The 18,451-nt window shown below is 50.0% G+C and overlaps 1 protein-coding gene across 1 annotated transcript in view; it reads right to left on the bottom strand.

Moving 5' to 3' along the window:
- The window catches only part of Plcg2 (phospholipase C, gamma 2), a 136,868-nt gene that overhangs the window by 56,872 nt on the left and 61,545 nt on the right, over positions 1–18,451 (bottom strand). Inside the window, exons 6-10 of the mRNA NM_172285.2 lie at positions 11,385–11,469; positions 10,024–10,107; positions 4,887–4,930; positions 4,282–4,354; positions 347–448 (exon numbers count right to left, since the gene is read on the bottom strand). Of these exons, the coding sequence (NP_758489.1) occupies positions 347–448; positions 4,282–4,354; positions 4,887–4,930; positions 10,024–10,107; positions 11,385–11,469 (388 nt within the window). The remainder of the gene's footprint in view (positions 1–346; positions 449–4,281; positions 4,355–4,886; positions 4,931–10,023; positions 10,108–11,384; positions 11,470–18,451) is intronic.

The following is an 18,451-nucleotide window of genomic DNA, read 5'->3' as shown; positions in this document are numbered from 1 at the left end:
GTACATTTTACTGCCATAAACAGCCCCAGCGAGCAAGTGACAAGCCATGTCCCTTCTGATCCTCCCCGGCCACCTGTAAAAAGAAGTGTCCTCTATAAATGGCTCACACAACCATCAAACATTTGTCAAGTTCAGTTGGCTTCTCCCTGATGGCGAACGCCCTCTAGTGGCGAAACAGGTAATCCCACCCAGGTAAGAATCAGGAAAATGAAAAGCAGGATTAATCCCCACCCTGGGAAAACCACTCCTTACACGGAGTCAGTCCCCCGGACACCTGACAGTGACACCTTCCGAGGGGAAGGGATAAAGGAAGTCCTGCTCACGTGACATGCCCCAGCCCACTCACCTCATCCACAAATAAGAAGGGCTCTGCGGTCTCTCTCATTGTGTCGTCGATAAACTTGGTCATCCGCTCCCGGACTTTGTTCAGATCCTGAGCCCATAGCTCCTTAAAGATGTCGAAGATAACACAAAGTCACCAAAGGACAGGCAAGGTCCTCCTCAGGACCTAGTCAAGGTGATCAAAGACTGGACCCAATGTCAAACCTATGTCATTCAGAGCCACATAAATAAGGCTCCATCCTGGCATGGTCTTTGCCAGGGGCGAGCAGATGCCTTCTGCATGGGTCACCCGCTATCCTCACTCAGCAGTCACCACCGTGTGAACGCAGCCACAGACCAAATACAGGAAAATGAGCATAGCTGTATTGCAATGAAACTTTATCAATAAAAGTAACGACAGACTATGATCTGCTAAGAACTCAGAGCACTAGGCCACGGGTGTCAGTATGAAACAGCCAGGGACTGTGGTGGACTATGCCAGTGTTAACAGTTTAATTATGAAATGCCGCCCCCCCCAACACACACACACACACACACGGGTTCATGTGTTTGAACACCTGGGTTACCAGGTCATGGCATTGTCTGGAAAGGCTGTGGAACCTTCCAGAGATAAGAGGCTTGCTAGGGGAAGTAGGTCGCTAGGGGTGGGCTTTGAGGTTTTATAGTCCAGCCCCACTTCCTGTTCCTGACGAGAGAGGCCATGTGACCAGCTCCGATTCCTGTCACTGTGCTGTTCCCACAGGCTGCCATCTCTTCCCAAATATGATGGGCTATAGCCCCTCTAAGTCTAAGCCAGAATAAAGCCTGCCCAGTTGAAATAGTTTCTTCTGGTCACAGCAACGAGAAAAGTAACTATACAGTATAGCCAGCCTACTGGGGTGTCTCCCCTGGCTCAGCCAAGGTGACAAGTCACGTGTCTTCTTTATACAGCCTCATCCATGAAAGGAGGGTCCCAAAAGTTATACACCGCGCAGGTTTGGAAACAGGACCACATGAAGTCAGTTGTGTGCTTAGTGCAGTGTTCTTCGCTGCAGGAAGCCTCCAGTTTCTGGTAGTTTATTCTAACAGCCTCGTCCCCGTATGGTCCTCTAACCTGCCCCACCCTGCAAGCCATATGATGTCACTGTCACATAGAGAAGAGGACACACAGGCTCAGGATGACTTCAAGACGATCCCAGGTCTCCAGAGCTCATGAGAACCAGGGTCAATTTCCAAATCACTCAACCTGGGCAAAAGAACTGAGATGGACACCTCGCATCCCCTCCCCCAGGGGTCAGCCAGGCAGAGCCACCCCGATAGACAAATCCAGCCCCACTAGCAGATTCAGTACAATGCTGGACATTCCAGAAACATTTCCTTAATAAAAAACCACAGCATGCAGTGACCTTTCTTCTGCTACATTCTCCGAAACCTCAAATATCCACAGGCAACAAGATGAACGATACCACAGACCCGATGCTGGCCAATGCCTTCTGGGTTTCAGACATTCCCCAGTGTCTCTCCTTGTGTCTGAGATGAATGTGTGATTGGGTAGGAAGGGACACGGGGTGGGGTGGGGGTGGGGGGACGGGGACGGGGGTGTGTCAGAAAGAACAAAAGCCCAAAGACAGACTGAAACAGGATGGTGAGGCCCTACTTCAGCAACACAGGACTGTGGCTAGCTAACAAGTCTCCCCAGACCACAGACACCAAAATAGCCAGCAGGCTGTGAGTTCCCTGAATGGAAGGTTGTTAACAGCATAGAGCATGGGGTTCAGGATTTAGCTCAGTGGTAGAGCACTAGCCCGGGGTTCCGTCCTCGGCTGTGGGGGTGGAGGTGGGGGGAGAACCAAGAAGCAACACCACAAGTGCAGGATGCTTAGTGCAAACACCTTGGCTCCCTGGGTACCTCAAAGGGCCTGAATGGCCCTTCTCTCCTTCCCCTGCAAAGCACACGCGTTTATCAAAAGACATGAGCACTTGCTAATAGAACTGGAGGCTGCTTTCTGGCTGGGCAGAGACCAGGATCTTCCTAAAGAAGTTTAGAATCCCAAGATGCTAGGGGTTCAAATGTGGGATGGTAAGGTGGCCTGAGGGTAAAGGTACCTGCCACCAAGCCCAACAACCTAAAATCTGATCGCTAGGACACTAGTGGTAGGAGGAAAGCTTTTAGCAGTCCCAGCAAGCCGTCCTCAGACTGCCCAACAGAATTCACTGCCCACTGTGTTTAACATCCTTGGGTCTTAAGAGCTCACTCAGGCTAAGCAAACAGAACCTCTCTCCTCCATCACCTGCATTCAGTGTTCCATGCTGTCAGGCGTGGTATGCATGCCCAGCACCCCGAGCCAGCAGCTGCCACTGCCCAACCTCAGGCTGTTAACCTTGTGGTAAATGTCCCTCTCTGATCACTAGTCCCTTTCTATCACTATACTATGATAGAGCCCAAACATAGAGTGTGAAGGTACAGAATGGTTGTATCAGCTATTCAGGAAGCTGAGCCAGGAGGACAGCAAGTTCAAGGCCAGCCTGGGCTATAGAAGGAATTCAAGGCCAGCCTGGGCTAAAGAGGGAGTTCAATGGCAGTTTGAGCAACTTAGTAAAACATGTCTCAAAAACGTGTATCACAGGGGAACGTTTAACGGCATCTTCTCGCCAGACACCAGCATGGTACCCAAGAATACACACACACACATACTAGGGTGACTTTGTACCATCAGATAATGACATCCCAACAGGAAACTCCTGTGACTCTTCCACCACACTAGGAGCCACCACATAGATGCCATCTGGGGAGTCTTAGTTCTCATCCCCCAGGGGACCAGCAGGTTTGGTCAGCCTAGTCACCTCCTCCCATCCAGAAGGAATGGCCACCCAGGAAAACACTCCTGGTGTGGCCCCTGGGGATGATCTGGCACCAGCCAGGGTGAGGGACATCTTATTCAAGCCCTCAAGTCCCCTGCCATTGCTTGCTCATTGGAAGTCGCGACAAGATTCAGCACGCCATGTTATCCTTTTCCAATGTGAACGCCCTTGATCTCCTTCAGCTGTCTTCCTGCTCTAACTAAAACTTCATGGGCTCACAGAGACTGGAGCGGCAGACATGGGAGCTGCATGGGTCTGCACCCAGTCCTCATGTAGATGTTAGGAATGCTCGTTTGGTGTTCTTGTGGAACTCCTAGCAATGGGCGCAGGTGTGTCTCTGACTCTTTTGCCTGCTCCTGGGACTCTTCCTCCTTGTGGGTTGCTTTGTCGAGCCTCCATATGAGAGCTTTTTGCCCTGCCTTGTTGTATGCGGTTTGGTCCTGTTTAGCTGCTGTCTCTTGGAGGCCCGCTCTTTTCTGAAGAGGAAAGGGGTGGGAAGTAGATCTGGAGGAGAGGGGAGGTGGCGGGGGGGGGGGGGACTGAGAGAAGTGGGGGAGGAACTGTAGTCAGGATGTATTGTATGAGAGAAGAATCTATTTTCAAGGAAGGAAGGAAGGAAGGAAGGAAGGAAAGAAGAAGGAAGGGAAGGAGGGAGGGAGGGAGGGAGGGAGGGAGGGAGGGAAGAAGGAAGGAAGGAAGGAAGGAAGGAAGGAAGGAAGGAAGGAAGGAAGGAAGGAAGGAAGGAAGGGGCTAGAGAGATGACTCAGCAGTTAGGAGCACTGACTGCTCTCCCAGAGGTCCTGAGTTCAATTCCCAGCAACCCCATGGTGGCTCACAACCATCTGTAATAGGCTTCGATGCCCTCTTCTAGTATGTCTGAAGACAGTGACAGTGTACTCATATACATAAAAGAAATAAATCTTAATAAAAGAAAGAAACAAAGAAAGAGAGAGAGAGACTGGGAATTTGAGGAAACCTGGTGATATTGGACAGCAGTCTAAGGCCCTACCCCACCTCAGGGACACCACAGCTATTCTATGACAGCAGGCATCCAGGGAAGCACTTTGTCCCTGACACCCCACCTCACAATCCTCTCACCTGCTGTTCATGTAAAAGAAACCTTTGGAAGTCCTGCAGGTAGACAGCCGAGGCATCCGGCCGGTCTGTGTTTCTGTCCTCAGAGAAATGACACAGGGTGGTTAGAGAGAGGGTTCACCTCTACCCTGAACCCCAGCCCAGCCATGCTGAGCACACCACTGACCCTCGAAGTCGAGATTTAAGAGACTCAAAGAGGGATCCCAACCAAAGAGTCTTAGAGGCCCCGGACAGCACTCAGGAGCTCCAGGAGGTCTGGGGAGCACAGCAGAATGTGGAGTCCACAAACAGAATGGAACCAGAGAGGGAAGAGGCGCATCCGGAAGAGAAGGGGTGGGGGTGGGGAGGAGGGGAAAGCAGGGGGAAAGAGAAACCTATTGGTTTGTCACATCCCCTGAACCTACGGGAAGAAAGCCTGAGGTCACGGTCCTCCCTACAGAATCTTCTAGACCCTCCTCACAATACTCCACACCTTACGGATTCTGTTCACTCGCTCCTGCTGTCCTACAAAGCTGGGGTCAGTAACTGCACACAGTACCCCCACCCGCCACCAGAGCTACAAGGACACAGAGGCCCTGAACAGCAGCAACGTGCCCGAGGTGTCTCACCCTAGGATGAACACGGAGGAGTCTTTTTTGAATTCGTCAAGTATCTGAAACGAGAAACAAGCAGATCATAAGAGCATTGGACAAATCAGCTTATGCCGGTGAGATTTTTTGTTGTTGTTGTTTGCTAAGTCATCAGTGGGCTGAAGAAATGGCTCAGCAGTCAGGAGCAGTTGCTGCTCTTGCAGGAGATGTGGGTTCGATTCTCAGAGCCCACACGGCAGCTCACAGCTATCTACAACTCCAGTTCCAGAGATCCAACACCCTCTTCTGGCCTCTGTGGGCACGAGGCACACATATGGTGACATTATGTGCCTGCAGGCAAGATACTCATATACATAAAATACAAATAAATCTAAAGAATAATAAAGGAAAAATTACTTTAAAAAATTATCAAAGCAAGGGTCCTCGTTAGTTTTTTGCGGACTTGACACAAGCTAGTGTCGTTTGGGAAGACAGACCTCAATTGAAAAAAATGCCTATAGGCAAGTTTGTAGTACATTTGCTTGACTAATAATTGATTTAAGCAGGCCCAGCCTACTGGGAGTGGTGACGCCCCTGAGCGGATGGTCCTGGGAATGCTGAGCAAGCCAGTAAGCTGCACCCCTCCGTGGCTTCTGCCTCAGTTCCCGCCTCCAGGTTCCTGTCCTTCTAGGGTTCCTACCCGACTTCCCTCAGAGTGACAGAGTGCGGCCTGAGAACTGTAAGATGAAATAAGCCCTTTCTTCCCCAAGTTGCTTTCGACCACAGCACCTCTCATGCAATGGAAACATTACTGAGACAGCCAAGATGGCTCAGCCTGGGCAAAACCCACTGATGTAGGACAATGCCTAGACTGATCTAGCAACAGAAATCACAGCATCTCAACAGGCATAGAAAAAAGAAAAATAAAATGTACATATCAATGTGGTATTTTGAATGTGGTGGCACCCACCTGTCATCCCAGCACTTGAGAGGCTAAGGCAGAAGAAGAAGATCGTGAGTTCAAGACTAACCCAGACTATACAGGGAGACCTTGATTCATAAATAAATAGAGGCTGGACCAGAGAGACTGCTCAGAGGTTAATGGCAAGTGCTGCCAAACCTTACAACCTAGGGTCCTCACAGTGGAAGGAGAGAATGGACTCTCACAGGTTGTCCTCTGGTCTCTACAATCATGCCATGGTACACACAGCCCTCTCATCCCATGCCCCCATCAAACAGAGAGAGAGAAGAGAGAGAGAGAAAGGGAGAGAGATTTAAATTGTTGTTTATTGTTGTTTTTACAAAGGCTGGAGATACAACTCAGGGTAGACAGGTATTTACCTGGATTTGACTCCTAGCACTACACATACAACATGCACACACAAACACACATATATCACAAACACCATACACACTGCACACATAACACACAACATACTACACACACATAGTATACATACCCCATATACACACATACATACACACCACACATACCACAAGCACACATCACAAAAACAGCACACATTACACATATATACACAGCATACACACACATGCATACACACCACACACATATACACTACATACATACACACTGACATACATGCACATTGACACACACGCACACACCACACATACATTCATCACACATACACACACTACCCCCACCACCACCAGAGACCACCTCTGGTGTCTCTGTCACATGTCTCTGACTCCATGAGTGCCACCAGGCTGTCCCCACCACAGTGGACTGAGACCGTGGGCCACAACTCAGCCTTTCCCCATTGGAGGTCTTCTATCTGGGTACTGTGGTCCCGGCAACAAGCGGTAACTTACACTGTTCTGTGTTTACTGCTGTATTTCAGACCTTTAATATTTCACAGATGACCCTTTTACCATTCTGCTTTCAGGGCAGAAAAGGAACATAGGGCCATATCAGCTCTTCCCTTGTGCCCTCTGAAATGTCAACCGCACATTCGAGGAGCTGAGATGCGCCTCCCTTCTGATCTCCATCTGCACCAGCTCACTGGCTGAGCCCTGTGCACACACATGCACATATATGTATAGATACAGATATGCACTCATACACAAGACTCATGTGTGTGTGCATGTAAACACAAACATACATGCTCACATGCACACATTGAGATACGCATATGCACACAGGTGTACCTACACACTTTTGTGTGCACGCATGTACATACACATATGCTCCTGGACTGTTTCTAGCTAACAGCCTGGCAAACACTCTGTCCACCTTGCCTGCCTGATCAATAACACAGTGATTGTGTAAAGGTGAGATGTATTCTAGGTGGAAATGACCCTCTAGTCACTGGCCTGTGACAGATCTTGTAAACAGCTCTGCGTCCAACAGTCAAGTCCTCTGGCCACCCACAGGCTGGAGATAGGGGGTGCCCCAGGTACCTGGGTGTCCCATACTCTGGAAAGATGTCTGGAAACATCTCTCATCACCAGCCTGAAGGTTGGACTACCCGTTCAAATTCAGAAGCACTCACACACACACACACACACACACACACACGTTTCTTTTGAGAAGGTGGGGTGTCAGGCATGGCAAGGAGATTATTGGCCTCATTTGGCACTTGGCTCACAAGCCAAATGAGGATGTAGAAAGCATTTCTTGGTGAGGCTCTGTGGTCAAACCTAACCCAACAGGGAGCCTGGGTGGACACTGGGGTCTGAGTAACTCCAGATATCAGTGAGCCTGTCCACCCCAGTGAGCTGTCAGCAGGGTCAGAGGACATGTCTGTGCCAAGCACGGTACCCACTTGGGTCATGCAAACAGCTGTTGTACAAGTCAGATGACTGACTAAAATAATGGAGGAATTATTCTCCTCATGCTCAAGGAAGGCCCCAGCTGGACAGGGGAAGGGACCGACAAAGGGAGAGGAAGACGGTAAGACCCACAGGGCTGAAGATGGGGAACTGAGTTTCCAAGGGCCGGAGGATAGCACAGCACGCTGACAGTCTCGTCTTCTGAAGGTGGGAGCAATGAGTTTTCAGGAGCCCAGGGACAGTCACCAGGGTAGAAACCAACCAGAGTGTCACTGCTAAATCTGAGGATTCCTATCCCCCATCCCAGCTACCTCAGGCTAGAATCACCTGCATCCAAAATGATCCATCAAGCCATCAGGATATCTCAGGGAATGTGGGCCCTTCCCTTCCGACACTTGGCCATGAACAAGCTGGGTGGGCAACCTCTAGACTTACTGGACACACAATCCCTGGCCTGACCCCAGGTGGTCTCTTGGGCTCTGTGACCTAAGAGGGGAAGGAGAAGGGGAAGGAAGAAAAGGAGAAAGAGAATGAAGAAGAAGAAGAAGAAGAAGAAGAAGAAGAAGAAGAAGAAGAAGAAGAAGAGGAGGAGGAGGAGGAGGAGGAGGAGGAGGAGGAGGAGGAGGAGGAGGAGGAGGAGGAGGAAAAGGAAGAAGGAAGAGGAAGAGGAAGAAGGAAAAAGAAGAAAAAAGGAGGAGGAAGAGGAAGAAGAGGAAGAAGGAAGAAGAAAAAAGGAGGAGAAGCAGCAGCAAGAAGAAGGAGGAGAAGGAGAAGAAGAAGAAGAAGAAGAAGAAGAAGAAGAAGAAGAAGAAGAAGAAGAAGAAGAAGACGAAGAAGACGAAGAAGACGAAGCAGCAGCAGCAGCAGCAGCAGCCTCACCTAGACCTCTGGGTTTTAAATGTAGGTCATTAATTTTAAAATGCCAACCCACAGGCCAAACCAAAAATGAGATACCAACTCAGGTGCCATGTGGCATTCTGACCACCAGAGGGCGACCTTGGCATGGCTGAATGTTTTCCCAGGGTTCCACCTAGCACATTCCAGGGAGAATAGGGAGTCCTTAAACCTCAATTCAATCAGTATGTTTCTCCGCCCTCCCCACCCCTCCCTCCTCCTCACCCCCTCTCTCCTTTCTACCATCCTCCCTCCCCTTCCTCTCCCTCTCTCCTCTCTCTCACATGCACACAAGCCTACACAGAAACACACTTTTTGTTTTTTTAAGCTGTAATAAAAAGTTTAGGTTGTGGCTGAGCATTGGGGAAGCTGAAGTAGGAGAGTCAATTTGGGGCCAACCTGGGCTACATAGCAAGTTCTAAGACAGCCTAGGCTACTATCGAGGTCACTTCAACGTGAAAGAGTGTAAGTTGAAATACATCTTGGATTGGGGATGAGGCATGCTGTCTTAACAACAACAGAAAGTGACTAAGAAAGGAATTTAAGTGAGGCTTAAGGAGGCATCCTAGTAGGAACCCAGAAGACAGTGGCAAAGTGTATGTGTCATGTATGTGTGGTCATATATATATATATATATATATATGATATATATATGATAACATATATTCTGTGTCACTGTACATTGCATGTGATCTGCTTTTTAATTTTGATTTCACAGGGGTTAACAGTTTATGACAATTCCAAGAGTCTCAGAAGAGACCCTGAACTTTACGGTGGTCTCGGGGCTAAAAGACCATGGGGACTTTTGAAGTTGGACTGAATGCCTTTTGTACGATGATGTTCCACACGCCTATTTTGGCCAGGGAGTGGGAAATGCTGGCTTGAATAAAAATGGGCCCCATAGGCTCATACACTTGCATGTTTAGTCCCCAGTTGAATATCTGTAAGGATTAGGGGGTATGGCCTAGCACATACAAAGCCCTGGTCCCCTCCTGACCCTATAACCTGCTACCTCAGGGTAACTCACTCTATAATCCCAGCGCTCATTGGCTGGAGGAAAGAGGATTGGAAGTTCAAGGCCAGCTTTACATGAAGTTGAGGTCAGCCTGGACTACAGAAAATCCTGTCTCAAAAATAAAGTCATAAAATCATAAAACTCAGAGAAGGCTATGAATAATTTGCAGGATTTCCTTCCTAGGTGATCTAATAGTGTGCTGTGCATTATACTGTATTTTGTTTTTCATATACTCAGAGTTATGATCAAATTTATGGCTATGGAATTCCCACCAGGAAGATCAGCAACCCCCATGCCCTGACGTGTCTCCTACAGCTCCACCATGGTTGCGGCCGTTTGCTGGTCTCCTGAAGTCATCCACGGTCACTCTTGCCCATGCGTCCTTGACTCAGTGGGAAGCTAAGCCTTTCCCTGTGGGCTTCTCGGCTCTGCGCCTGAAGCAAACACGAGAAGAGCCGAGGGTCCTCTTACCGATTTTTGCTGGTCAAACATGAGTTTCTTATAGAAGAGATGGAACTGTTCAAAGCTGAGCTCATCTTTCTGTGCGCCGATTTCCTGCAAGCACAGAAGGCAAAGGTGAGCGCACATAGTCGGGTGTCCACCCTCACACCTCCGCCCTCTACACAAGAACTGAACAGCTGGAGGAATCAACCCAACGTCCTCTGAAGTCAGTGATTCCCTAGCCTATATGTATATATATGTGCATTCTTATGTAAACACATATACATAAGAATATATATATATACATATGCATATATACAACAATTCCAAGAGTCTCCTAAGAGACTTTGGACTTTACAACAGTCTTGGGACTAAAAGGCCATGGGGACTTTGAAGTTGGAGTAAACACATTTTGCATGATGATGTGACTACATGTCTATTTTGGCCAGGGAGTGGACCCGTGTATGTGTGTGTGTGTGTGTGTGTGTGTGTGTGTGTGTGTGTGTGTAAGTGTTGTACATATATACATACATACATACATACATACGTGTATGTATAAAGAAAGAGAGAAAACCACACAGGGATTAATAATAACATTTTTCTCTTCTCCCTCTCTGTCTCTCACGCCTGCTTTCTGTCTTGAGGAGGAGGAGATGGGCAGGTCCAAGAATGGCAGGGTCAGGATCAGCTTGGGTCTGCTGTCCCAGGAACTCAGTAGTACTCAAAGGAATGAAGTTGTTCAGCAAGGGGAATCCCACGAATGACACTGACATGACTGGGTGAGCCTCCTATGGGGGCTCCCCGGACCACGTGTTCATTTCCCGACAGCATCTCTCTGTGGGAAAGTTTCACCTTCATCTCCTCCATCCATCTATCCTTGCCCCCTGCATCCCATCATTCCTGGGGCAGAGAGACTTTGCTGGCTGTCCCACCCACAGCTCAAGAACATAGCCTACTTCAGTAACGGGGGAAGAAAGGACAACAATTAGGAAAATGGGCAGTTAGAGTAAGAGGACAAAACGCAATGGCAGATGTCCTCAGTACCCTCTCAAAGGCATCTGCCGCAGCAGTTTACAAAGGACCCATGTGCTCCTGTAACTAAGGTGACCAACTGCAAGAAGGTCCAGAAAGTGCTGAAAGGCAGACTGGTTCAGACAGATCTGCACAGATGTCCCAAGTCACACCATCCAGCAACATAGCCTTCACTTGCTCCATCCTCAAGAAGTCTTCCAATAGTCACAGGGTTCCATTGGATAAACCAGGACTAATGTGCTCGGAGGCAGAGGGCTCTGTTGGATGCCATTCCACAGAGCCCCAGGCCAGCATGGGTTCCTGAGAGAGGCACTAAGCAAGCCTAAATTCTTGTCCCCCAGCTGAGCTGCCATACTTACCACCAGCTTGTCCTTGAGAAACTTGATGCCGCTCACTTTGAAGTTGACCAGGGGCAAGATGGTCTTCAGCTCCCGGAGGCTGATGCTGCAAAGACAGAAATCTCAATCCCAATAGCCTCAGGGTGGCCAGAGTGGGAAGCATTGTACAACTCTACCGACCCCCACCTTGGCACCCCTCCATGAGAAAACCAACTAGAAGCAAGGCCCTTTAAGCCAGAGGAAAGGAACAACCTGATAGTGGAGGCTGGTCCCTACCCCCTCAGCGATGGTAGTAGACATGGGTCACGTGGGAGATGGCTCTGGAAGCCAGTGCTGTGGGAGACCCAATGGGGTTTGTAGAACACCACAAGCCTCAGGCACCCGAAGAGTCTCGGAAACATGCTCACGTGGTTTTAAAGCAGAGTGAACCAGAGGGGGGCAGATGGGAAGGCATGTGGTACCTGCTATGTGCCAGGTAGCTTAGTGTCAGCTAAGCCATGGCACTTCTCCACCCTACTCCCTTGTATCTATACACACACAGCACCAAGCTCTAGCCTCACCGTTCAGAATGGGTGGAGGCTGCGGCTGGACCCAGGGCAGCCTAGATCCTAACCAAATCCCACAACAGTCATCAAGCCAGAACAGGTGGTATCAGAATTTTCCAGGAGCTACTCCTGAGCTTCTAGAGAAGAGGAGAGTAAGGGTCAAAAAGGGGACAAAGGGAACAATGACGCAGATGCTAATAGAACCCATCACGTTTAGGGGTCTGCTCCCCAAGGTCCAGCTACAGACTCCCAGGATTCAAAAGCCTCCCAAGGCAGCCCTTAGGGCCACTGCCACCTCCACGGAGGAAACCGAAGCTCAGAGAAGCCTGCTGTGTGAGCAAGGTTAGACTAGACTCACTGCAGTCTCACCCAGAACAACCACATTCCAAAGACCTTCGGAAGACACCAGAAATGAGGGGGCCGGATGGGTCACAGGTAAGAGACTCGGGTCCTTCTAGCCAAAGAGCCAAGCATCCGGCAGAGTTAGAAAAGGGCTCAGAAAGAACCCGGCCTCAAGTGTGGGTCTCCACACTTATCAACCTGGCCTTTGTCATCGTCAGAGAAGAGCCGCGTGTGTGACTCCACACACTACAGCAGTCACATCCAGCCTTCTTGCCCCCTTGCTCTCCCACGGCAGCACAAAGAGCGTTCAAGGGTCCTGTGGAGGGCGCGAGGCCCTTGTGCTTACACATAAGCACTAGGGAATCCAGGGATGTTAGAATCACGGGGTAGTCCCTTCAAGGGAAGAGATGAATAACCTGTTCTCTGCCCAGAAGGCTGAGAATGGTGATAGCCCCGTGAGCTCAGACCTGGCTCCCCAGACACTTAGGTTTATCTCAGCCATCCTACCGAGGCCCTTATGTTAAGCATTGTCTCCCAAGCTACAAAGTCCATCTCTATGGAAGGGTTCACACAGACTTTAACAAAGAAGTGTCAATGCAGTCATGCCTTAAGCTTTACTGTACAGAAGGGATTGAGTTGATCAGCACCCAAGAATCTTTTTTTTCCCAAACTGTGCTGTACTTAAACGTGTGTGAAAGAAACTGCCCGGTGTCAGACACTCAAAACTTAAACCAACACTCTCTTAGTGAATTGTGCTGAACTGACCTTCTCCCTACTTGCCTCCCTCAGAGCAACATTCTGCTGGCTCTGGTGTTTACAGGGGCACCCACAGGCTCCCACCACTGGGCCAAGAGGTCTGGCTATGCTGAGATGCCAGCAGACTATAGAAGGTGCCTCAGAAGGTGACATTCCTCTTGTGCCACATGGCAAGACACGGGAGAGAGAGATTGAAAACATAGGGGTCGGGGCTGGAGAGATGTCTCAGCGGTTAAGAGCACTGACTGCTCTTCAATTCCCAGCAACCACATGGTGGCTCACGGCCATCCGTAATGAGATCTGACGCCCTCTTCTGGTGCGTCTGAAGACAATTACAGTGAACTTAGCTGTAATAATATAAATAAATTTTATAAAAGAAAAGAAAAGACAAAATCAGAGGCCCTAGGAGCCCAGGCTGCACCAGTAAAGGAAATGCCCCCATCTGGAAACTGAGAGTAAGAAAGAGGGGACCCAAGAGCCAATGCAGCTATTTAGCAATTGAGTAATGGAGCAGGCACAGGAGTCAAGAGCATCTGAGATGCTAAACCCATGCACTCCAACCAGACACCCAACCAAAGACACTGCAGAAGCAGGGACCAAAGGGCTATTTCAGGTTCTTCATGATAGGAACAACTGAATCCCCTCCCAGAACTCTCTCCTCACTCCCATCTCTAGAAACACATACCTAACAGGAGTACTCCCCAGCAACTGGAGGGAAGGAAGTCAGTAGCTCTTAGCCACACCTGCCTCATAAGATGGCGAGTACCTTACTCACAAGCCCATCCTGTGGCAGGGGGCCCCAGGACCAGGTGACAGGTCCAAGCTAGAAAGCAGATTTGACTCCCTGGATCTTCATTCCAGAGAGCTGATGGGCAGCGAGCGTCAGAACCCCACACCCACACCCACACCCACCTCCACCCCCACCCCCACGCCTGATCCCACCCCGGAAGCAAGAGCCAGTCCTGTTGCCTGCACATCCTGTGCTTCTTCATAGTCCCCAGCATCAGCTTCCTGGACACAAATCAGAAACTCATATCCCATCCTAGAGCTCAACCAGAAACCAGGCTGATCTCTTTTGTGAATGACAACCAAAAACCAACTTCTCCCAAGGGGCAGCTGACACCTGTCTTTTATACAGACATCATCAACCAATCACTATAAAGCCTGGCTGGGTCCTGGGTGCCTTCAAGGCTACACCCATCACCAGAGGAGCCCCTGAAACCTGCCTGCTTAGGAAAAAAAAAAAAAAAAAGCCCACTCTCACCCATAGCTATTTATAATAAAAGCAACAATAAATATTTAATGTAGAATCTTTTCTGTAAGCCAGGTCCTATCTAGGCACTTTACAGTGTGAACTCACTGAATCCCACAAGCCGGCATCCAGCCAGGATGCAAGATAGAGAGCAACATCAGGGCTCTTTGTAGACAGAAATAATCAATTATCCCAAATATCACACAAGCAGTGTTGCAGCTTCTCTTACTGTCTGTCTGTCTGCCTGCCTGTCTGTCTGTCTTCCCCTCCCTCTCTCTCCCTATTCCTGTGCGCGCGTGCATGTGTGTGTGTGTGTGTGTGTGTGTGTGTGTGTGTTGGGACAGGCTCTCACCATGTAGTCCTCAGCATCTGAGGGCAAAGATGACAGGTGTGTGCCTCCAAACGCGGCTAACCTCACAAAACTTTCTAGAGCAGTGCCTATGTTCTCTATTGGTGCTGGTTGGCACACCAGCAGCCAACCCCACACAGCTACTCTGATGGGTGAACTGGGCCACGCACTGTATCTGCCACTGGCCCATGCACTCAGCAACCCCTACATTCACTGTGTAGATCAAGGGCCCTGCTATTTGCAGCTGTTTAGGGACCACTACTTCCCAAGGATTAGCCAAACTGCACATTCTTCGGGGTCTGGACCCCCACATTTAAACTGGCAGAGGAGGAGGAAGAGGGCTGCTTCACCATGCCCTCAGGAAGTGAGAATTCATTTCCCTTGAGAACTATTTCTCAACCCTGGGCTACATAGTGAAACATTGTCTCAAACGACATTGCTGGGACTGGAGAAGTTACACTGGCTCCTCTTTTCAAAAGACCTTGGGGGGGGGGGTCCATTCTGCACACCCACCTGGCAGCTCACAGCCGTCTGTAACTCCGTTCCAGGGAAGCCTACCTGGCCTCCCTTGAGCATCATATATACACACAGTGTGCACACATACATGCAAACACATACTTATAAAATAAACCTTTTAAAAAAAAAATCCCATACCTACAATGATGGCCAATGCAACGGAATCCGCACAAGTGTGGCTTGGGTTATCAACCACATGAAACCTATTTGCATCCAGGAGCTCTCCCACCTGCAGCGCCTCCCCTTCCATATCCCTTGCAGACCCAACAGCCTTCCCTCGGTCCCTGCAGATCTGAACAAGAAAGTCTGTTCTGCTTATGCAAATTCAGTGGTATAACCCAAGGGGCAAGGATGGAGGGAAATCGTGTTGATAAGGATGAGGAAGAAATAAACTATCTGTGCGCTGCTGAGGGGCCTATGTGAGGACATGACCAGTATGGAAAATAGCGCAGGTGTTCCTCAGAACCGTAACCAGTTCCCACTGATCCAACAGGAAGGGCAGGGCTCCCTGCCGGTGTTTCTACGCATGCGTGCACACTGAGTCACAATGGCAGAAGCACGAGAGAGAGCAAACTTTGGAATATTATTCGGCCTCAAAAAATAAAGTGGTTCTGCTACTCCGCCGTCGGAGGCAGGGGGAATCACAAGTCCAAGGCATGCTGCCTAGACAACCATGTGAGACCCTGTCTCTCAAGAGAAAAAGTAAAAAGAAGGCTTTAAGAAGGATGTAGCTCCACGGGATAGCGCTTGCCCGCGGTGGGGATAAGCCCCTTGAGAGCCTTACTCCAAGTGAAATCGGCAAGAGTGTTACGGCACTGAAGGCAGCCAAATCGAACAGGACACGGCTCCCAGAACTCCAGGAGGGAGGTATTAGCTTACAGGTGATTCTGCTAGACTCCTCCCAGGGACCTAGCTACAGCTTATGTCATCATCGGAGCCCTCCCCCCTCTCTCCCCACGTGTTCCCAGCCGGGCTTCCTCCCCCCACTCCCACCCCCCTTCTGCCTTCGTGGCTCTGCTCCAGTCTGCCTGCCTCCACCCCTTTTCTCCAGGTAGAGACAGAGAAAGACAGAGAGAAAAATGTAGAGGCCGGCCATGAGCACGTGGCGAGAGAGGGTGGAAGGGGCGAGAGGACGGAGTGGGAGCAAGAAAGCAAGAAGAGAGGACAGAGGGAGCGAACAGCCCCTTTTACAGTGAGTCAGGCATACCTGGCCGTTGCCAGGTAACTGTGGGGAGCTTAAACAAAATGCTAACACTCACTCCCCTCCCTTCCCCAAATAAACCTCCCTTATACCAGGTTTGTCACATGGAGTAGCTTGGCATGGACCCACCAGGAACCCCAACCAACCGCCGCACTGTATTTCACAAGGGGGGAGGGGAGAGGGGGGCCTGTGGTGTCATGGTTTAATGATGACCCTGTCCGTGAGCTGGAACTTGCCGCCCACTCACGAGATGGAACACAGCAACAGCTGCACAATGCTATGAACGCAATTAACCCCACAGAACTGTGCACTTAAAATTCTTACAAGGTAAGCGTGACGCTGTAGAAGCCTTACTGTCATTTTAAATTCTTTTTTATTTTTCTTTTTTCTTGCAACGTTATTTGGCTAGGGTAAGAAACAATGTCTGCATGATAAGCAGAGCAAGCCTACAAAGAGTGGTGTGTTATCCTCAACATGCTGGCTGGCTTTAGGCACAAGACCTGATTTCTCTGGGCCTCAGTGTCTTTACATGTAAAATGGGTGCCTCGCCCAGTGGTTGGCTGGGAGCATTTGGTTGGCATGGGATGTGCCTAATCCAGTGGCTGTTGCCAAGCAAGTCCATCACAAAAGCCAGCTGCTACCATTTTGCCCTAGGAGAAGTTAGAAGCTGGACAGAACTTGGGCCAAGGAAAACATCTGGGGTTCGGGCTCCGCCTGAGCTAGGCCAGTCCATTCTTGCCTCTGGCAGCTTCTGTTTTCCTCTGAGAAACGGGCTTAGTCAGAGGCTGTGGGAGACAGGAAAGGGAGGGAAACTGGCCAGGCTGCTCTTTCTGGAGCACTCTGGGATCAAAGTTCCTTCTGAAGTATCCCTGCAGCCTCCTAGAGAAGGTGAGACTTTCTATTTCTCAGTGCTGACAAGCAGCAGGGCCTGCCTGCTGGGAGGGAGCTGGAAGAGGAGCTGGGTGGAGGGACAGCCAGGGAGCACCTCCAGAAACAGGGAGGGAGCACCTCCAGAAACAGGGAGGGAGCACCTCCAGAAACAGGGAGGGAGCACCTCCAGAAACAGGGAGGGAGCATCTCCAGAAACAGGGAGGGGGCACCCCCAGAAACAGGGAGGGGGCACCTCCAGAAACAGGGAGGGAGCACCTCCAGAAACAGGGAGGGAGCACCTCCAGAAACAGGGAGGGAGCACCTCCAGAAACAGGGAGGGAGCACCTCCAGAAACAGGGAGGGGGCACCCCCAGAAACAGGGAGGGAGCACCTCCAGAAACAGGGAGGGAGCACCTCCAGAAACAGGTTCCCTCTTGGCAGATGGGAAGATGGGTTTCTAGGCAGGATTTGAAGAATCCATCCCCAGGAAGAAGCAGGCATCCATCTCTGCTCCATATAAGACACGATAGTGGTGCCGGGCGTGGTGGTGCACGCCTTTAATCCCAGCACTTGGGAGGCAGAGGCAGGCAGATTTCTGAGTTTGAGGCCAGCCTGGTCTACACAGTGAGTTCCAGGACAGCCAGGGCTATACAGAGAAACCTTGTCTCAAAAAACAAAACAAAGACACAGAAGTGGACAGACAACTCCACCACCATGGAGACAGTGTGACCAGAGTGACCCCTTCTGTCACCCTGAGCCAGTCTTTTCAGTGAGCACAGTCTCAGAGATGACAACACCCTAAGACCTCAGTGTGTAAAACCCACGACACCCCACTAGCTCAACCCTGGTGGTACACCAGAGGGCAGCCAGGAGATGACAGATGAGAGGGAGAGGCAGAAGGGAGAATGCATGTGGCTAGGGGTCACAAATGCCCCAGCTGGATACACTAAACAAGAGACAGAAATGAGCAAGAGACAGACGGACAGAGTCACCTCTATGATGCAGGGACAAAATGGGGAAGTTGGTGTTGGTTAGTTTTGTCTCGAATATGAAAACCAAAATCAAGGAAAGACAAAGTAGTTAGTTAGCTAGTTACTTAGCTAGCTAAGTAGTTAGTTAGTTAATTGAGATAAGGCTTCACATGACCCTAGCTGGCTCCCAACTCTTTCTACAGCAGACAATGACCTTGAACTTCTGACCCTCCTGCTTCAACCGCCCAAGGGCTAGGGCAAAAGTGGTCTGCATCTCCACCCTTGC

The sequence above is a fragment of the Mus musculus genome, chromosome 8 (assembly GCF_000001635.26).
Source record: "Mus musculus strain C57BL/6J chromosome 8, GRCm38.p6 C57BL/6J".
Lineage (NCBI taxonomy): Eukaryota > Metazoa > Chordata > Mammalia > Rodentia > Muridae > Mus > Mus musculus.
This window is presented reverse-complemented; position numbering and strand designations above follow the sequence as displayed.